Source organism: Oryzias latipes, chromosome 19, assembly GCF_053564925.1.
Source record: "Oryzias latipes strain Hd-rR chromosome 19, Olatipes_Hd-rR_3.1".
Classification (NCBI taxonomy): domain Eukaryota; kingdom Metazoa; phylum Chordata; class Actinopteri; order Beloniformes; family Adrianichthyidae; genus Oryzias; species Oryzias latipes.
The window spans coordinates 205,953-225,455 of record NC_136255.1 but is presented as its reverse complement, the minus strand read 5'-3'; the positions used below and the strand labels follow the sequence as shown (position 1 = coordinate 225,455).

The window sequence follows — 19,503 nt, the reverse complement described above, 5'->3', positions numbered from 1 at the left end:
CAGAATATTCCCCTTCGTAGTAACACCTTTGCACTAATATGGGGCGGCAGTGGTGCAGCGGTAGGGCAGTCGACCCATGATCATAAGATTGCAGGTATGATTCCCGCCTTGCATGCCCATGTGTCGCAGTGTCCTTGGGCAAGACCCTGAACCCCACCTTGCCTCTGGTGGGAGGTTGGCGCCAGTGTTCGGCAGCGGAGCCGCCATGTGTGTGTGCATGGGTGAATGGACCTGTGACTGTAAAGCGCTTTGGGCCTTCGAAAGAAGGTAAAAAGTGCTATATAAGTATACGCCATTTACCATTTAATCACAATGAGCATAAAAAGCAATTTGCTATTTTTTCTTTTACTTGTGTTAGCTTACAAAAATAGTTTAACATCTGTCATGCAAACTTACCTGACACTACTACTGAAATAAAATGTGTTCATATGCTGGATTGGTTTAGTCTAGTTTTTATAGAAAATTTTAATATGTAAATAAAATGACTTTTTTATTGGAGTAGAAACCTGCCTTATTACAAAAACCCATTTTGACTGTTGAAAAGTAAAAAAAAAAATAGAATTAAAGTTTTAATTTTTCTCAAAGGGCAAGCAGGGTGGTTTAAGGAGTTCAAAGTGGTAAGCAGGCGTTGCTGATTGGACGGTTGCTGCGTTTTGAATCTCCCGCTCATTTCCTGATACGGATTCAGTCAGTCGTCCTGGTCCGTCAACGCAAGGAGATTCTGCACTTCTGTCGCACCATTCATCCAGGCCATTTATTGATATCAAGGTAAGATACCTTTTTGGTTTTGTGTTTTGTTTACAGCTCTAACTGGCGATGATAAATGTGGTTCATAAAAGCATGCGCAGCTCGGGAGTGTTGTTCTGTCCTGCAGTTGAATCCATCCACGTTACAGCGGCTTTTGCATTTGAAAGAAGCCGGTGTCACAAACGGGCAGACAACTAGTTTCCACGTGCAGAAGGTTTATTTCCAGACATGATGACAAGTATAGGGTCGCGTCACCGATCATCCAGCCAGTGTGTGTCGGCGTTTCACCGAGGCGTCAAACAAGGAAGCGCATCCTAGTATTACTAGTAGTAACAGAGTTGCCAGATTCGGCGGGTTTCCGTCCAATTTAGTGGTTTCTATTTGGATCTTGCGGGGATAACTTGTTTTGGCCATATATAATTTGGCCAGGTTTTGTGTGAAATGTTTTTTTTAGTTCGTTTTATTATGAGTCTGAATGATCTTATTTTGAAAAATGACCGGAATTTCTCGGTAAAAATGAATGAATACTAATCAGTCCAGCGGCGAGTTTAGATCCATAAAATGCAAAATCTTTTTTGTTTTAGCTTTTTAGTGTATTATAATGTTGATTCCTCACAAAATGACACCTAAGCGGTATTTCGACCCATTCGCGAGTATTCCTCTAAAATCGAGCGGGTTCTTCTCATGAGCTGACGTGAAGAACACATTATTGAGAACGGTCCCGTTCATGAGAGTCTGCGCTGCCGGCACCGCCCACAGACACACACCCACTTTCTCCGCAGAGCAAAAATGTTTGTCAAAAGCGCTTTATTTTTATATGCACAATATGCACATCCATCTTTGCAGAAGTTTGAATGTTTTTTTGTTTTCCTGGGAGAAACGCAGACACGCTGCCGAGGCCGACTCCATCTGCCGAGATTGACGTCACACACACAGAGCGAAAGCCGGTGACTCAGAGGATGAGTCCTGTTATTTCCAGTTTGGAAAAAAACGCAGGATAATAACCAATATTTAATCAAAAAAATCCTTTTGTGTGTGTGCCAAAGGTAATATTATCATATATATGGATGTTGCTTACTATTAAGGGCTTAGAAATAACAGGGTGTAGGCCCCTGTATTGAGTTTCTGGAAGTATTTAATAGTTTTAATTATGCTTAATATATATATATATATATATATATATATATATATATATATATATATATATATATATATATATATATATATATATATATATATATATATATATATATAGAGTAAACGTAATTTTATTTATCATCCTAGAGTTACTTGAACACTTGCTTCAGGGAATGGTTATTTCAGAGTTTAGTTGTTTTGTCCCTTGTGTTGGTCAGGTCACCTGCAGCTTCACTCAAGTTGTTGTGACAGACTCGCCGATATAGATTTCATGTCAGCAGTTGTAAGTTTATACTTAAAGTTTTATTTTATTATTTATATATGTAATTAAGCTGTTAACGTTTAACTGCATCTTTCTATCTTGTGATATTTTCTCTATTTAAAAAGGTTGCTGTGGTTGGAGTAATTGGGGACTCTTGGACGAATGATGGGCTTCCTCATGTCCAATGAGTTGGCTCTGCAATATAACCTGTTTGGACGTCATGGAGAGAATAAATTCTGCTAACTGCGTCTTTTTGATGTCTTCTATGGTAATTAGAGTTGAATTTATTAATTTATATTCATCACTGACAAATGATTTAGTAAGTTTAATCCCAGGCTAAAATGAATACTTTGTTTTTTGTGATTTCTTTTTAGGGGCAGTGAAGAAAAAATGACATCACCCAACCAGTCCCACTAAAGGAAGTGGAGAAGGGCCTCTCCAAATGGTTTGTTGGAGCTCGTGACAGGGGAGGAAACCGAGCTATAAGGACTCAAAGAGAGCTTGAATATCAAGCCGATGGAGCTTGTTCTCAGGAACCGTCAAGGATGCTATGAGTATTTTGTTTTACTGGATTTATTTATTTTTTCGTCACATAATTGGCACACATTAAGGTTGTTGATATTGTACTGTACCAAGTGAAGTAGTTCTTTATTTTATTAAGTAACTGTTGTATGTTAGATCCTGTGTGTTATCTGTTAAACCTTTGGGTGACCTTGCCATGGTCTTGTATCTCGTTTTCACAATGCAGGATCAGGATAATTTATTTTCTTTTATTAAATTGAAACATTTTAAAAGCATTTTGTTGACGTCATTTGGAAAATTATGTTGTGAAACAGTGGGATTTTACAGAATCTTCTCATTTGGGTTTTAGGAAAGCTAGATGGAAAAGAAGACCCTATAATGGTTCACTGGTATATAGCACTGTAGGAAAACACAGGTGGGACCTCAATGGCAACACTGCACAAACCCACTCATGGCCCACATGGTGGCTTATTTAGGTCCCACATTAACCCAATATGCAATACTAATTGATGCTTAAGTGGGGCCAAAATGGGTCATGGATGATTACCTGATTGGGGCCCATCTTTGCCCTGTTTCAATCATACTTCCAGCCCACAGATGAAGAACTACGAGTTATGGTTAACTATGAGTATGGTTCTAATGCTACTTACCCACTAGGGGCCTACAGGAAACCCACTGACCACCCACTTCAAGCCCATGTGGGCACACACAGTTGGGGCCACCATGGAAACTGCGGACAAACCCACTCATAGCCCACATTATAGCCCATTTAGGTCCCACATAAAACCCATATGCAATACTGATAGACATATTAGTGGGGCCAACGTGGGTCTTGTGTACTTTTCCCAGTTGGGACCCATATGGGTCCTGTTTTAATCCCACTTCTAACCCACAGGGGTGAAAATATGGGCCCAATGTCAGTTCTAATGCTACTTACCCACTTGTGACCTACAGGAAATACACTCAGCACCCACTTCAAGCCCATGTGGGCATACACAGTTGGGGCCACCACGGAAACTGCGGACAAACCCACTTATAGCCCACATTATAGCCCATTTAGGTCCCACATAAAACCCATATAAGATACTGATAGACACATTATTGGGGCCAAAGTGGGTCTTGGGTAGTTTACCCAGTTGGGACCCATATAGGCCCTGTTTCAATCCCACTTCCAGCCCACATGGGCAAAAATATGGGCCCTACATGGGTTCTAATATTATTTACCAACTTGGGGCCTATCTGACACCCACTCAGCACCCACTTCAAGCCTACGTGGGCATACACAGTTGGGGCCACCATGGAAACTTCGGACAAAACCATTTGGGGCCCACATTTTCTGCCCATCTTTAAACCATATGGGGCCCACTTGGCTTTGCTGGCTGGGTAGTGCGCCTGCTTTAGTGGGTTGGGGTATGAGTCTTTTTGGTGTCCTGCTAAATATTTTGACTATATGTGATGTTGGGTTAAATAGACAATGGATGTTGTCTTAAGTTGGGTCCGAATTCCTTCACTACTCACTACATAGTGCACGATATAGTGCGTTCACCATTTTGTAAAGCTGTGCAAATCTACAATTCCAAAATTCAGTGCCCTAAAAATTTCCCAGAACTCTCTGCGAAAAACCAGTGTGCATTGATGCTCACTAGATCGGCGAATATAGACCACAATTCATTGCGTCGTTTTTTTGCCAATAAAATGTATTTAAATTAATTTTTTTAATAAACCATCAATGTTTTTATCTTCAGAAGAAGGTAGACTCATAAATAATGGTCATTTCAATTAGATTTTAACTTCGTGAAATTGATGACGTCATATCTACCATGTAAAAAAAAAAAGTAGTAAGCATGGTGTCCGAATTGCTTTTAAAATCAAACGGAACTACATAGTGCTGCACTACATAGTTTTTTAGTAGTTATGGGTCGGGTGGGAATTCGGACACAGCCAGAGACATTTTTAGTTTTCACAATTCCTGTTTGGCCTGAATCCGTGTCGGTTTTTAGCTACTCTCACACAAAATGCGATCCGTGCTTCAAGGATATAACATTTGAATTTTGGAGAAGAGATGAGAACTCCTGCGGTGCGTTTTGAGTGTTGGACGCGGAGCAATTGAGTTTGGACAAACTCGATTGCCAAGGAATCAAATTCCAAAACACAATTTCAATTGTGGGCTGAGTAGGATATACATTTATTAAACACTAAAACGAAATCTGTCTGTATTTTCATCGAAATGTTTAATTACTATGTTTCTTTTTCCATTCTGTTTGCACCTTTAAGCGAAATTTTGACCCCCGCCAGATGCTTGAAATCTCACCAAAATTTGCACACCTAATACTTGGTGAAAATTAATTTTGGGCATAGTGAACACCAACCCTACAAAATGATGATATCAGGGCATCAAAAAAATAAATGGGGCCAAAATCTCATGTGTAGTCGAAATTCTTTTTTTTTAAATCCACTAATGAAAGCAAAACATGTGTCCCCTCATTTACCCGCGAGTAGAGAAATATGCAAAGTGGGATGACAGATGGTTGTAAAACCCCTTATTACACTCTTATTGCACTTTTCTCAGACAGTATGCACATTTTCTTACTTTTCTCACTTGTTTAAACTCTCAAAGTTCAAACCTTCCCAGAAATGTAGGTTACTTTTTGTCCTTTAACTAACCCTCTTAACCTCGTCAGCATATAAAACTTTGTGGTTTATTTTTGTATCTCTGTCTTCATTCTTGACATCCTGCAAGTTCAACACTGATTTCCCCCACAGTTGCAACATTTGGGCTGTGTACTGTTTCCACAGTTGACACAAACATAGTTTTCTCCACATCTGGGACATCTTCTTTATCCTTTACTGTGCAGGAGCTGCACAGTGGTGCAGTGTTTCACGCTTGCCTCACAGCAGAAGGTCCTGGTTTGAATCCCATTTGGGACCCTCCAGTATGGAGTTTGCTTGTTCTCCTTGTGCATGTGGGGGTTTTCTGCGGACACTCTAGTTTCCTCATTAATTCTTATTTATGTAAATTCATTTAATAGGTATTTTATTTTGAACATTCTGCCATTATGCTTTTACCTGTTCAGTATTTGATGGTGTCTGTTTTTAGGATTACTACTAATATGCTTAAGAAAAAAAATCACTAATATGAAATTACCAGTAATCGGTAATGGTAATTGGTATAGTATATGTATTGCAAAAAGTAATTGTATGGAATCTAACTTATACAAATAACCAACAAACTCTTGCTCCGTCAGTTTCACCTGATTGATTTTTCAGTTTTGTAGTCAACTTAAATGGACTCAACGACTTTATTTCCATCAACAGACTTGTGAATTACACTGAATTCTGGATCTTCCTTCATTGTCTGATATCATCATTCTTTTCTTTCTAACGTGTGCTTCAACCAAAAGAGTTTCCTCTCTTATCTGCTCTTTAGCTGAACCCATGTTTGTACTATATTTCATTTCACAATCCCCCCTAATACTTCCAATGCTTTTTACTCTTTGCCGACTGGTTGGAGTAAACCAGTCATTTGTGGGTTTTTCCACCTTATCCATGGCAATTTTTGCCTGGTAAACCTTTAACAATCCACCGATCCAGGGACCTGACGAAGCTGAACTGAAACCAGGCACTGGCACTGTGGATGAGTTACCTGAAGAAACTTGTAGCTGTTATTGTTTGGTGAGACCAGGTAGATCTTTGAAAACAGAACATCAACCTAGAAAACATGACTGAGCTCAGACAAACCAAACTCCAGAGCACAATCCTCACTCAGATGTTTGGTTTATTAGTGAGGAATGTGTCTACATGCAAACTGACATGCCTTTTCTTAAGGCACCTGAAATTCCTCAAGTTGCATGTCCTGACAGAAAAGCAGAAGTAGAGGGAAAGTTCTTAATGTCATAACTTCCTCTAGTTTGGCCACGCCTCCTTCTTTCTCAATGATCTCTTCTACAGCCTGCTCTTGTGTGAATGATCATAATTTGGGAAGATGTCATCAGGGCAAAACCTCAGTGCTGGTTGCCCACCAGTGGGCATCCAGCTGGAAGGCATCATTCTGCCTCCAGTCCTCACCGCTGATGTTGTTCTGGGGCTTCTGGGAAACATCGTGGCTCTGTGGATCTTCTGTTTCAAACTGAAGAACTGGAACCCCAACAACCTGTTCCTCTTCAACCTGGTCATCGCAGACTTCCTGGCATTAGTGAGCCTCCCACTGCGGATTGATGCTTTGCTCAGAGGCCACTGGGTGTTTGGAGATGTTGTATGTAGACTCAACCTGTTTATGATGTTCTCCAACCGGACTGCCAGCATCGCGCTCATGACAGTGGTGGCCGTTTACCGCTACTTTAAGGTAGGAAGGCTGACCATGATCTAATTCTACACCTGGGGGGATTCCAGAAAGCAGGTTATGCTAGTTAACACGGTAAGTTTCAGTCTAAGGAAGCAGATGACCTCAGCTTTTGGTTCCAAAAATGGAGGTATGTTTCAGGGTATGTCAAGTTGCCATAGCAACTCGTGCTCTGGTCTGCAGCAGGTTTAGTTGAAGGTTAGTTTGTTTTCAGAGAGGTGAAGCAGCATGGCGTGTCCATTTGAAGATGATTTAGTGGATGAAGAAGCTCAGATAATACTTTTTCCACCATGATAGGGTGAAAAGACCACGTATGAATGTTGGAAAGATAAACTTTTTACATTGATCTAACTTAATTATTTGCTTCAGTTAAGATAAATCATTTTTTTAGTTAAGTCAGCTTAAAAATAACAAATAGTTATCAGACAGTTATTTTACTTTCATTCAAATTAATTCAATTCCTTGCGAATTGTGGGATACCATTACCTTTGCCTGTCTGGACGGATTTGGGTTTAAGGGTGAGTTTTTGACCAAATGTGTTTAGTTGTTTAGCTGTTTTACTGTGTATTGCCTAGTTATTTGTCCTGTTATGTTTAATTCTTCCTGCACCATGAGTGAGAGATTGATGAGTTTACTTAGCACCACTAGTCCCTAATGCAAGAATGTTAAAGTCAGAGAACTAGTAACAGACTTCATGTTGTGGTTCCATTTTGTTTATTTCATTTTATTGTTATAAAAATGAGAATATCTGCAGCCTCTAACTTAGACAAATGAGAGTTCAAGAAGTACAATAAATTTAGATGGAAAAACATTTAATTTAATTATAGTAACATGACATTTAGTTAGATAAATATGTAAATTTGAGTTGTAAAAAGAATTATTGAGTTGGATAGACATAATAAATTAGGTTGAATTAATTTAACTCAATTACTTGTTACCAATTCAAGACCTTAATTTAAGTTGGCAAAGTTGGATTAGTTATATATACACATAAATGTATATATATGTCACTATGAAAATAGACATGATATGGAAACTCATGCGTCTACTTTGTTCGTTATTTTTCTCCAAGCAAAAAACATGCACACGCATTTACAAGGGTTACCAAGTTGAGCGTAATTACGCTAATTCATTTCCGGTCTTTTGGAAATGACATACCCAGAGTTAGCAAGTTCAGGCGGATTTCAGCCAGAGTTCAGAGTTAAAGTCAGGGTAGTTTAAACATACTTTCTGGAATACCACTCTGAGGATGTTTGTGCATGACAGAACTGAACCGACGCCTCCAAAACCCAAATCTGGTTCACTGACTAAAGATTGGAATTTTCACCATCCAATGAATACACATTTTAGCTTTTTTAACTCTATTCTGATCATTTGACAACAGCAGTGATAAAATACCAAACTATCACCATGACATTATTGCAATATAAAAAAGGTCAGACCTTATTCTTTGTTTTCCAACTATAGGCGTGATTTAAATAATGCTTGACTGGAGTTTTTGCTTTGGTGGAATCTGTGCCCCCATCCACCAGGGAAACATTTTATCCGTCTAACTTCCTCAAGCAATAAACCTTTAACACCAGTGATGTCATCAGCTATTTTTAATGCAGGGAAAAAGTGAATTTCCATATGAGCTTGCACCGTTACGCAACACTCTATGTTGGTTAAACTACCATAAAGTGTTGCATAATGACGGAAAGCTGCTTTTATCCGCTTCAGTATCAGCGGATTTAAGTCGACTGCGTGAACACTTCACTGCTGAAAAGTGTTAGCTAACTACATTATTGCGTCAACGGTTGAAGAGATACGGTAGTCGAAATGCGACACCGGATCATGGAAGAGCAACCAATAATACTCAAACATTCATTTGAACCTGTTTTCCACAGAGTTTGTGATAAAACAACACAAGATCAAACATTTCTTTCCTTTAATCTATATATGTATAGACAAACTGATTTTCTTCTTCCTGCCTATTGGCTGCTCCCTGGTTGTCCTAATCAGTCAACCTCCCCCTTCTAACAATCTCTTCTGCATCATTCTCCCCTAAATCCTAACATCTTCTTTCTCTACATCCATGAATGTCCTCTTTGGTCTTCCTCTAGACCACGGGTCTGTAACCTTCGACACTTAAAGAGCCATTCTGCTCAGTTTCTCACTGACAACAGCCCAGTATGAGCAACAAAGTCTGACTTTAGAAAAATAAGAATTTATATTCATGTTATTCTTTCTATCATGATAAACATAACATAACTATTGTTGTGGGTTGTTTGGCACAAATAAAAAAAAACACAAGGACAAAATAACTTTTTTTTCAAAATATGAAATTGGTTACATAGGATCATCTCAATGCAGTAAATGTAGTAGTGCATTGTCAGTGATTAAAAAGAAAAAAAAACATTTCTTATGTTGCAGGGGCCAAGAAGGGAAAACTACCACAAAGCAGGTTACGAAGATTTATTAATACAAAAACCCCGTCATGAGTAGAATAAAAATGTTGACCGTATCAATGACACCACAGGAGCATGCAGACAAAAAAAAACACAGTTCATGCACAACAATAAAAAATAAAAACATGCAACGTAACTGTGATGCACAGCACTCGGTGGGATACGGCACCCACCAAAATAACATGCGGGGTGAAACCTGAGGGAAGTGACTAAAAAAAAATGACAAACAGAACAGAGGGTAAATAGTCCGCTCCTGCACTTGATTAGTCAATCACGCTGGGACAGCTCCGTCAGGAGCGGACAAACAAAGTACAAAACATAAACTTAAACAGGACAGCAGGGCACAGTATTCCAACACTGGTGCGTCGCAAAACCTCACGCCCAGTCTTTAAAACCCCCCAGAAAAGCAGGATCTACCTCTGCCGTGATCCGCACTCTTTGCTCGAGCCAACTCACGCTGCTCTCTGAGCTAACCGGCTTTCTCACAGGAAGCTAGCGCCATAGCAACCACACGTCAACTTCCTTTTTAAACCCCCTGAACAATGGGTATAGAGACACCTACAGGTGACTCCCGTTACACTTATTTTACTGTTTGTAGGGAATCTTTGCCAAAAATTTCTCGATCTGTTAAAAAAATTCATTAGGTGTAGGCGACTCTAAGTGTATTTTTTTTAACCATATGGTGCACTTAAAACTCTTGATTTTGTTTAAAAACAGAAAATCTTCCTTGTAGTATGGTCCATCTCAATTCTGGTTGTTATCACTGACCTCCAATTCTCTGTGGTACACAACACACAAATACCAACAAAGACTTGTGATACGTGCTGTCCTTTATATGTGAATAACTTGAATAAAGTGTGAGTTAGTTTACTCTATTAAACATTTCTGGAATTTTATCAGAGAGCCACAATGGAGGCGTAAAAGAATCTCATGTGACTCTTGAGCTGCAGGTCTCTCCTGGTAGCAACATGCATTAATTCCTGATCCATCCTGGTCCTAAAGAGAACCTCACCATCTTCATCTCTGCTGCCTCCTGTCTTCTTCACCTTTGCTATTATTCTCGATGACCCTCTTTAGTCACACATCATAGCTAAAACCTTCCTCCACTTTTTTCCAACCTGCTTGCACACGCCTCTTTCCCACACCCTCCTTTGCCATGTGGAGGGTGTTGCTGTGCATTTCAGAGGGTTCATTTCAGTGTGTGACCGCTGCTGATTCAGAATTGAACTGGAGTTTGCCTTTGTAACCCTTGTGCTATCCTAGGCACTTTGATATTGGGAGTTGGGTCATCTAGACCCACTAGACAGTGCTCTGAACCTTTTTTCTTCAAGGATTTGTGATCTTCACTGGTGTCCATGGATTACATGAAATCTTTCCACCTTTATCCACCTTTGTCATGGTATGGAGAACACGTCAATGTAAGGGGGGGGGGGGTCATCTAAGATAGCACAAGGGTTTAAAATGTCTCAACATTTGGGGATTTTTAATCAGCTCTGGTGCTGGAATGATACGTATCTGTATACTATGTTCATGTTGTTATGACCTACAGAGCTTAAAAGCCTTCAATACATTATTGTTTTTAAAAACCAAATATTTTCCTTTGTCTTCTTTCTTCAGGTGGTCCACCCTCACCACCGCTTTAATCGCATGAGCAAGCAACAGGCCGGGTTCGTGGCGGTGCTTGTGTGGGTGCTGGTCATCAGTCCTCGCCTTCCCATGTTGGCTTACAACCACCTTAAGGGCAGCGGCAACAGGACACAGTGCTTCTTCTTCACCTCTTACAAAGAGGCTTCGAGTGCCATTATTTTCCTGGTAGGCATGCACCGTACCCTCACTGTGGTGGAGTTTATTCTCCCCATGACCCTGCTGCTATTTTGCTCCATCCGCATCTCCTGCTTCTTAAAGGGGAGGAAGTTGGGCAAATCGGAGAAGGTTGCCAAAGCCATACGAATGTGTGCTGCAATTGTGGCAATTTTCCTTGTGTGCTTCCTGCCCACCACAGTGACAACCATTGGGGTTTGGGTCATCCGCTCGTTCCGCCCATGGGACTGCGCATCATTCTACACCTTCACCCAGCTCACAATAGTTTCTTTGGGTCTAAACTTCATGAACTCAGCTCTGGACCCAATCGTCTACATCTTTTCCAGCTCGATGTTCAGGAAGGCACTGCTGGGGGCGCTGTCCCCCATCCTGGTCTGCAGGAAGGATAGAAGTGGAAGCTCAGAGTCTTCTTCTGGAACTCAGTCAACAAGTCAACATGAGCTGAAATCTCTGACGGAGAGCAGAGCCAGCAAGGCCATTTAAGAGGATATGGACGGATGCAGATGGGGCTGGCGTGCTGTTCAGTTTTCATCTTAATTTTGGGTTCTACCTTGGGTTCTTAACTTTTTTGTGCCTTCTCTGGCTGCTGCTTCCCAGGATCCTCTGTAGGTCATATCCTCTGATTCTGAAATGTCAGTGGGTCCTTTCAGCTTCAATCAACTCATGTGTGCCCACAGCACTGAAGACAGCAACTTTAGATATCCCCTATTAAACAGTTTATTTTCCTGTCCTTGTGGTGATTTGTTTGTTTCTTGATAAATTAAGTTGATGTTAATTTTTTTCAGCTTTATGATTCTTTTCATGTTTTTATTTTTTAAAAACATTTTAAAAGTTATGCTGTTTTAACATTATCCAGCATTCATGTTCATGTTTTAATTATCTTGTTCTCTGTTTTTATTTTTCCGGATTATTTAAATAATTCCGACATTTTCTTTGGTAAAAAAAAAAAAAGTGGATGTCTTGATCTTACAGGAACTCTTTCCACCTTTATCCACCTTTGTCATGGTAGGGAGAACACGTCAATGTAAGGGTTGGGTCATAGGATAGCACAAGGGTTAATGTATTTCAGAGATCAAGTAATAAATGGTAAATGGCGTACAATGTGTAGCACTTTGGCACATGGTCAGCAGGTCAAATGCTTGAAATAAATAAATCAAGATTAAGATCAAGATCAATTTTATTAATCCCTTTAGGGAAATTCAGTTGTAGTAGAAATACCATAAAATAAAAAAAATACAAAATATAGAGCCAAAACTCTACAAATTCTTATTTTCATGTACACTCATGGTTACCAGATGAATTGTTGAGTCTGATGGAGGACTTTATGTCCACGTTGAGTAAATAATGATCACGTCTTAATCACTGAATTCTGTTACAATAGAAACTAAAGGAAAGAAAAAAATGACAACAATTTTCGCAGAGGCAGAGTTGGAATTTTTAATACCAGCTTGTGAAGAATTTACACTTTTTGTTTAAATAAAACCCAAAAAAACAAAACATTTCCATTAACAGAAGAAAGAAACATGGATTTAGATTAACATATTTAACATTAAAAATCCTTTTTTTAATCAAATATCATAACTCTGAACGTGCCTTATTTTCTATGATTCATTTATCCGTTTTGTTCCCAGTTCAGTTTGTGGGGAGCTGGAGCCCATCATGAATTATTTACATGTGGTTTAACGTATTGGACTTAAACACGATTGACTATTTTCTTGCAGCTTATTTGTTTAATATTATTTGTACATTGACTGAAACATAAAGTGACTCCTTGCTTGTTCTAGATCCCTAAGAACTGTGTCCTGAAATACAAAAAAATTCTTCAAAGAGGAAATATGAGGTCATGGAGATATGCAGGCTATTAGGAATGTGTTGTGTAATATTCCTGTCATGGAACTTAATGAAAAAGGCTGAGGTCTATCTGTCTGATGGGGTCCACCACCACCTCCCTTCACCTCAGCTGAAACATTTGCTCTGTACTTGAATAAAGAGTGACTGTTGTTGAAGACATTCCTGGTTGCTCTTCTTCCTCAGAGTCCGCCTTCAGGATGAAAGGGACTCAGTGAAATTTGTCATTAGGTGTGTTTGAGATGACTTGCGCCTCGCCTTGATTGTGGGCAAGGCCAGACAGGTACAGGCGGGGCGAGGAAAGGCACCTGAGATGAGGGCCAGCGCTAAGCTACAGCGAGACTGAATGACAACAGGAAGTTGGGAATGTTATTTTTCTCCTTTTTTTAGATTTGTAAAATTTTGGGTAAGAATCTACAGATTTTCTAAACTGCAACTATCACTCGAAATGTGATGCTCCAGCGCTGTGACTGTATTAAAAATCTGCATTCATTTGTTTTTTTTTCATTTACACTTGTGTCGTGTATGTTTATAAAAAAGTTGGCCAAAAAAGCTTTTTTTTCCTGTTCTATTTTATTATTTTTTTAGAACTTCAAAAGATTACACACATATCCACCTGAATTAAACAAAAATAAAATAAAAAAGGAAAAATAAAATAACATACAATAAAATTAGGATTGTAGTCAAATACAAATTTTAGGGATGTTGTCATCCGGTTGTAGTTCTTCAACCAAAAGCAAGAATGACAGTTTACCACAATGCATTTAGTTTTTGTGGTTTCTGCAGGCAGGCTTAGGGAAAAATCTCTGCTGCACTCACCTAGGTGGCACCTTGCACCCACCCCTTTCTCCCCAATATTTTTACGAGGATTCATAAGATTGATGATCTGATTCACATCAGGACTTGTGACAATCTGGCTTCAGTTTCAAGTCAGATGACCTTCATGATCCAACTTTCTGCAATTACCCAGACCTGCATGTGGATCAGGAAAACACTAGACACTGCCCCCACTTGGTTGTCATAACTCACAGCGTTTTTTTGTGTGTTTTTTTTGTTGCTAAAAGCTTACAGCAAGGCTGCAAAATGAATAAATAACAAAGTATATTTTCTAAGCCCTTAAAAATAAGAGCTTTGGCAAGAAGGAAGCAAAATGTCCCTTCAGCTTCTTTAATTGCCACCCGCCTCTTGGCCTCTTCACGTGCATGTTGGGAAGTCATGTGATATCCTGTGAGGAAGTGAGCTAGCTGATTGTTAGGACTCAGTGTTGCAGTTAGCAGGGTGGGAGACGTGTGTCTGTAGTTTGCTTCCTGTGTGACCTTTGAGCCCACATTCCTGTCCGTCTGCTGCTAAAGACCTACTCCACAGTGTCTACAGAGGATGAAGGAAGAAAACGAAGAGGAACAAGACGCTGGATCCAGTTTTATGGCAAAAAACGTTTGGACATGCCCAGATAAAGCTGTAGGGGACTTGGATATCTTCGGATTCTCCAGCTCAGAGTAAGAGAGAGACCCTCTGTGACCGGATGAGGATTCTCCCATTTGTTTCCAGCTCTTCATGGCCCAACGCAGCCATGTCTTCTGCTCTGTCATAGCTTTTCCCAACTCCTCCACTCTAACACAGCAGTGTCTCCTCACAGCGTAAACACACTCTGGAACAGAACTCCCCTCTTCCTGGTAATATGATGTCAGTCCTATTACTGCTCTCGTCTAGCTCCCAAAAGGACAATTTTATTATTAGAGGTCTAGATTTTTATACCTCCAGGTTGATTCTATCAAAGTAGTCAACTGGACGTCTCACCTCTCGCAGCCTCCACGGCTATGTTCACTCCTCTGGGTAAAAGTGTTGTGAGAAATGGTTGTAGATGGATGGAGAAATTGTATCTGTGTTCACAATTTTCATGGAGGAAAGGACTGTTTTTTTCTAACAAAAGAAAGAGGCAGTTTTTGGCTTGCAATTTGTAATGTTGTAAATTGAGCATCACCTATCAGATTTGAAAAAACAAACAAAAAAGGAAACAGGGTTACGAAGCTGAAGTCAACGTGCTTTTAAAGACTAAAACAATTTATTTAAAATGGTGGTTCAAAATACCATTGACTGTATAAGTGTCCTAAAGACAATGCAAATGTCTTCATTCATGCTGCAGAGCACTTTTCTGAGGACACTGGGAAGTTCTGCTTTGGTGCTGGAGCCTCGATACATTCATGTAATAGCGTTAGAAATAAGGGGGGAAAAAATGTTGTCCTCCGGACAACCTGGCAACATTTGGTTTTCCTCCCCAATTTTTTGTTGTCCTTCGATACCAATATTCAACAGCAATGAAACCTACTCAGATGTCAGTACTTACATCTTATTTCTTCTATACATCTAATATCAACTCCCTCTTATGATGGAAATTTAAAAAAAACTCTTTAAATATTAAAAACAAACTTTTTACTAAATATTGAAGCATCTGGTTACACAAAGTATTGCCAAAAACCTGAAACTAATATCTGTATCACTAGTAGCTTTACACAGATTTAAATATATTGGTTGTTTTTTTTCTTTGGTTTTGATAAATGTTGCTTAAAGAATATAAAATACAAAGACTTAAAATTAAAAATTTAGAATATCATATCAATCCCATGGAAAAGTTTTTTTTCAGCTCATGTCAGTCTGTTCTGTTATGAGTGAAAGTTATAGCGTTTTATGAATGTGTTTTAAATCTTCTATTAATGGCTTATTTTGAACATGTTTTTGGAGACCTTTAGTGGTCACGCCAGGCACTGTTGTTCAACGCATTTATTTGAATAATCTTTATTGAAAAGTGCATATGTAGAAACAGAAAGGATTCGCTAGCATGCACGCACTTCGTTTGTCAGTGGAAAGAATTTGCTGCCTACGACTCAATTCAGAGGTTGCCAGAAACTAACCCTTGAAACTTGAAAAATAGTCGAAAAATACCAAAATAAAAGACCTGGTTGTCACACGGACAACCATCAGGTTCATTTTTGGTTGTCCTCCATGAAATCTGGTTGTCTCAGACAACAGGATAACCGCTTATTTCGAACGCTGTGTAATCTTTTTGACTGAAGGGTTCAGTCTTCAAGGTCCAGCTGTGCATTCATGAAGAGTGACTTCTCCAAGGATCTCCTAATAAACTTCAGAGCCCTACATGGACCCAGTTCATGTAGTGAACTGTTTCAACAAAAACTGCAGAATACAGTTCCCTTCTTGTCTGGAGACTTGCTGTTGCCTCTAGCTGTTGGTTAAAACGGCTTAAAGTTGGTCTGAGGACTAAATCTTACCATGAGGACTGTGAATGTGAAAAACATCAACTCTGAAAAATGTGTTTTATTTTGGACACGAGCTCATTTAGCTCATGTAACTTCAGATGAAGTCTTCCGGACTCAAACCTTTCACATAACAGCAAAGTCGTTCAGCAGTGTTAACCAATATCTGTGCGATGTTGAATGAATGTAATATTGATCTTTTTAAAGTTGAGATTCAGTACTCTACCGTGTGGGACAGGTTAAAGTGTGCCGTGGCTCAGAAAAGGTTGAAAAACGCTGCCCTAGAGTACGTGATTCAGATTTGACCCATGAGGAAGGATAAAGAAATGCTTTGATGTTGATCATTATTAGTCAGACGTCAGAGCTCCAGTTTTGACAGATTTTTTCATAAAATAACTGTAAAAAAAATCTTCTTTTTTTTAACCATACAGTGTTAACAGTGGGTCTGTCGTTAGATTCAAATCTTGAAAAACTGATGGACAGTGAATCCAAATTCCATTAACTGTTTACCTCCAAACACAGCAGTTCCTCCAAAGCAACAATGACCTCTGTGTTTACAGATGTCAGCAGCTAAGACAGCGAGGTCAGTCTGCTGGATCCAGCTGTGAGTCCGTCAGGAGTGACTTCTCCAAAGATCTGCCCATAAACTTCAGAGAAGCCCCTGGACTCTCAGAGTAAGTCTTTCACATTTGACTCAAGATGGAGAAACACATCATTTTGATCATTACTGGTCTGAGCTTAAATGTTCATGTATGTACTCCAACAACAAAAACTGAAAGATGAACATCCAAAGAACCAGTAACTCCTGAATTATAATAAGTATTCTACTTTACATAGTTAGTAACAGTTCAGATGAATGGAGGTTTTGACTTTCTTTAGTTTCAATATTTTGGCTAGTTAGCTTTGTGTTTTGGTTGTTTGGAAAAAAAATCAAATGTCTGAAAATTTTTCTCCTTTTCTTCTTGAAAGCATTGCTTGTTTGTTTGGTGCTAATTTGTTGACAGAAAATAAAATATTTAATAAACAAACAGAAAAAGACAAAACCCAAGGAGCAACATAAAGGTGACACAGCAAAGCAGATGACCTGCCAAAACTGAACTGCAAACCATACACTTAAATAGGCTGACGCGAATTAACTAAAAGGACAACAGCTGTGGATCATGATGGACCGGGAAACAGTGTGACTGAGGGCAACTCAGAACATGACCAAAAAGTAAACAAGAACCCTTACACTAGGGGTGTAATATATATATATATATATATATATATATATATATATATATATATATATATATATATATATATATATATAAACACCCCTCTCATCCTCCACGGGTGGTTTCTCCTCCAAGCTCGGGTCCTCTACCACAGGCCTGGGAGCTCGAGGGTCCTGCGCAGTATCTTTTTTTTTTTTACTTGTCCTGTCCAACAGCTGGGCAGGCAGATGAGAGCTGAGGGCCTCTTGTGTTGGACATATTTTACTTTAACAATAAGGGTTATTAATCTTCAGACAAACCAAAGGTATGTCTGAATAAACCCCTTTTGTAATTGAGGCCAAACTTTATTAATTTCAACCATGTTTGAAAATCTTTGGTGTTGGACCGGACGGAAAAGGAAAGAAGGGATGAAGAGAGAGGGATGTTAGAAGGGGGGGGGGGGGGGGGGGGGGGGGGGTTAGAGGGTGATCATAGAAGGGGGGGGGGATAAGATATGAAGAAATATTTCATTCATTCAATCACGCAAACTATTAGTGCAAAGGTGAGCTAACACCTGTGCTCAGGTGAGTGTTTATGTTCGTCTAAAATGGATAGAGGAATGTGAAAAGAAGGAAGGAGAGTGCCCAGCCATCCCCACACCAAGACCCCCGCCGCAGCAGCAGCGGCAGCCGGAACCCCTGCAACGCCAGGTACCGGACCCGACCCCCCGACCAACGGAGCCCCCACCACCCCCCACCAGGCACCGGAGGCCCCGACCCCCACCCCGAACCACGGCAGAAGGGCAAGGAGCAGCGACGACCAGGCCCCCCCACCCCCTATGTCATGGAGTTAGCTATGGGAGACCAGAGAGACTGAATTCTTTCAAAGTTACTTGAACTTTGGGCTGACATTTTTTTCCAAGCTGATATGATCAAGCAGGAGATTTCTGTGTTGACTTATATTTATATTTTTCTTGTTTTTCCAAATTATTAAAATAGTTTTTTTAACAATACAAAGAGTTATGAAAATTATAGATACTAATCCTCTTTCTACATCGATGGCACTCATGTCACCAAGCACACAAAGTGACGGTGAAGCCGTGATTGAAACCTTAAGCCAGACTGATAGATCGGCACATACCTGCTGCCAGAGAGCCTGGACAGGCGGGCAGAACCACAGTGCGTGCATGTAACTGTCGGGTAGATTACTGTCACAGTGCTCGCAAATGTCTGAGTTACTGCTCAGTATCTTAGCTGTTTCTAGCACTGCGCTTTTCTGGACTGAGAGGTCTGAGGTCTTTCCAGGTATCTGTTGTAGCCATTCCTCCAGCTTGGGGGTTACTGACCCGATTACTCCAATTACCACAGGCACCACTGTCACCTTCACTTTCCATGCTTTCTCCAGTTCTTCTCTGAGTCCCTGGTATTTCTCCAGTTCTCATGTTCCTTCTTCCTGATGTTCCCATCGCTTGGCACTGCCACATCCACCACAACGGCTTTCCTCTGTTCTTTGTCCACCACTACAATGTCTGGTTGGTTCTCCATTACCATCCTATCAGTCTGGATCTGGAAGTCCCACAGGATCTTTGCCCTCTCATTCTCTACCACCTTCGGAGGTGTTTCCCATTTTGACCTTGGGGTTTCCAGTTCATATTCTGCACACATGTTCCTGTATATTATTCCAGCCACTTGATTGTGGCTCTCCATGTATGCTTTACCTGCCAGCATCTTACATCCTGTAGTTATGTGCTGGATTGTTTCAAGCGCCTCTTTGCACAGCCTACACCTTGGATCTTGTCTGGTGTGGTAGATCTGAGCCTCTATCGCTCTGGTGCTCAGGGCTTGTTCCCGAGCTGCCAGTATGAGGGCTTCAGTGCTGTCCTGTAGGCCAGCCCTTTCTAGCCATTGGTAGGACT

At 40.1% G+C, this 19,503-nt stretch overlaps 2 protein-coding genes and 1 long non-coding RNA gene across 9 annotated transcripts in view; all 3 read left to right on the top strand.

Annotated features, from left to right (window-relative positions):
- The first annotated feature begins 331 nt into the window (after positions 1-331).
- Positions 332-2,943, top strand: LOC105357725 (uncharacterized). The gene is made up of 4 exons (XR_002288811.3): positions 332-1,793; positions 2,103-2,167; positions 2,272-2,414; positions 2,521-2,943. It is a non-coding gene; the product is annotated as an uncharacterized LOC105357725 (long non-coding RNA).
- A 3,267-nt stretch (positions 2,944-6,210) lies between these two features.
- On the top strand, positions 6,211-13,283 carry LOC101175552 (hydroxycarboxylic acid receptor 2). Its single transcript, XM_004086851.5, has 2 exons — positions 6,211-7,010; positions 11,072-13,283. The coding sequence occupies exons 1-2, from the start codon at positions 6,651-6,653 to the stop codon at positions 11,756-11,758; spliced, it is 1,047 nt and encodes a 348-aa protein (XP_004086899.1). The 5' UTR covers positions 6,211-6,650; the 3' UTR covers positions 11,759-13,283.
- A 1,041-nt stretch (positions 13,284-14,324) lies between these two features.
- LOC101175306 (protein NLRC3) overlaps positions 14,325-19,503 on the top strand; it is a 43,816-nt gene continuing 38,637 nt past the window's right edge. For 3 of the 7 annotated variants that reach the window (XM_078937680.1, XM_078937681.1, XM_023949379.2), the window contains exons 1-2: positions 14,340-14,619; positions 16,953-17,066. In XM_078937680.1, coding sequence (XP_078793806.1) covers positions 14,501-14,619; positions 16,953-17,066 — 233 coding nt within the window. In that variant the 5' untranslated portion in view covers positions 14,340-14,500. Of the gene's footprint in view, positions 14,620-16,952; positions 17,067-19,503 lie in introns of all 7 variants that reach the window. The other 4 variants (XM_078937679.1, XM_023949378.2, XM_023949377.2 and 1 more) reach the window with 3 other exon arrangements.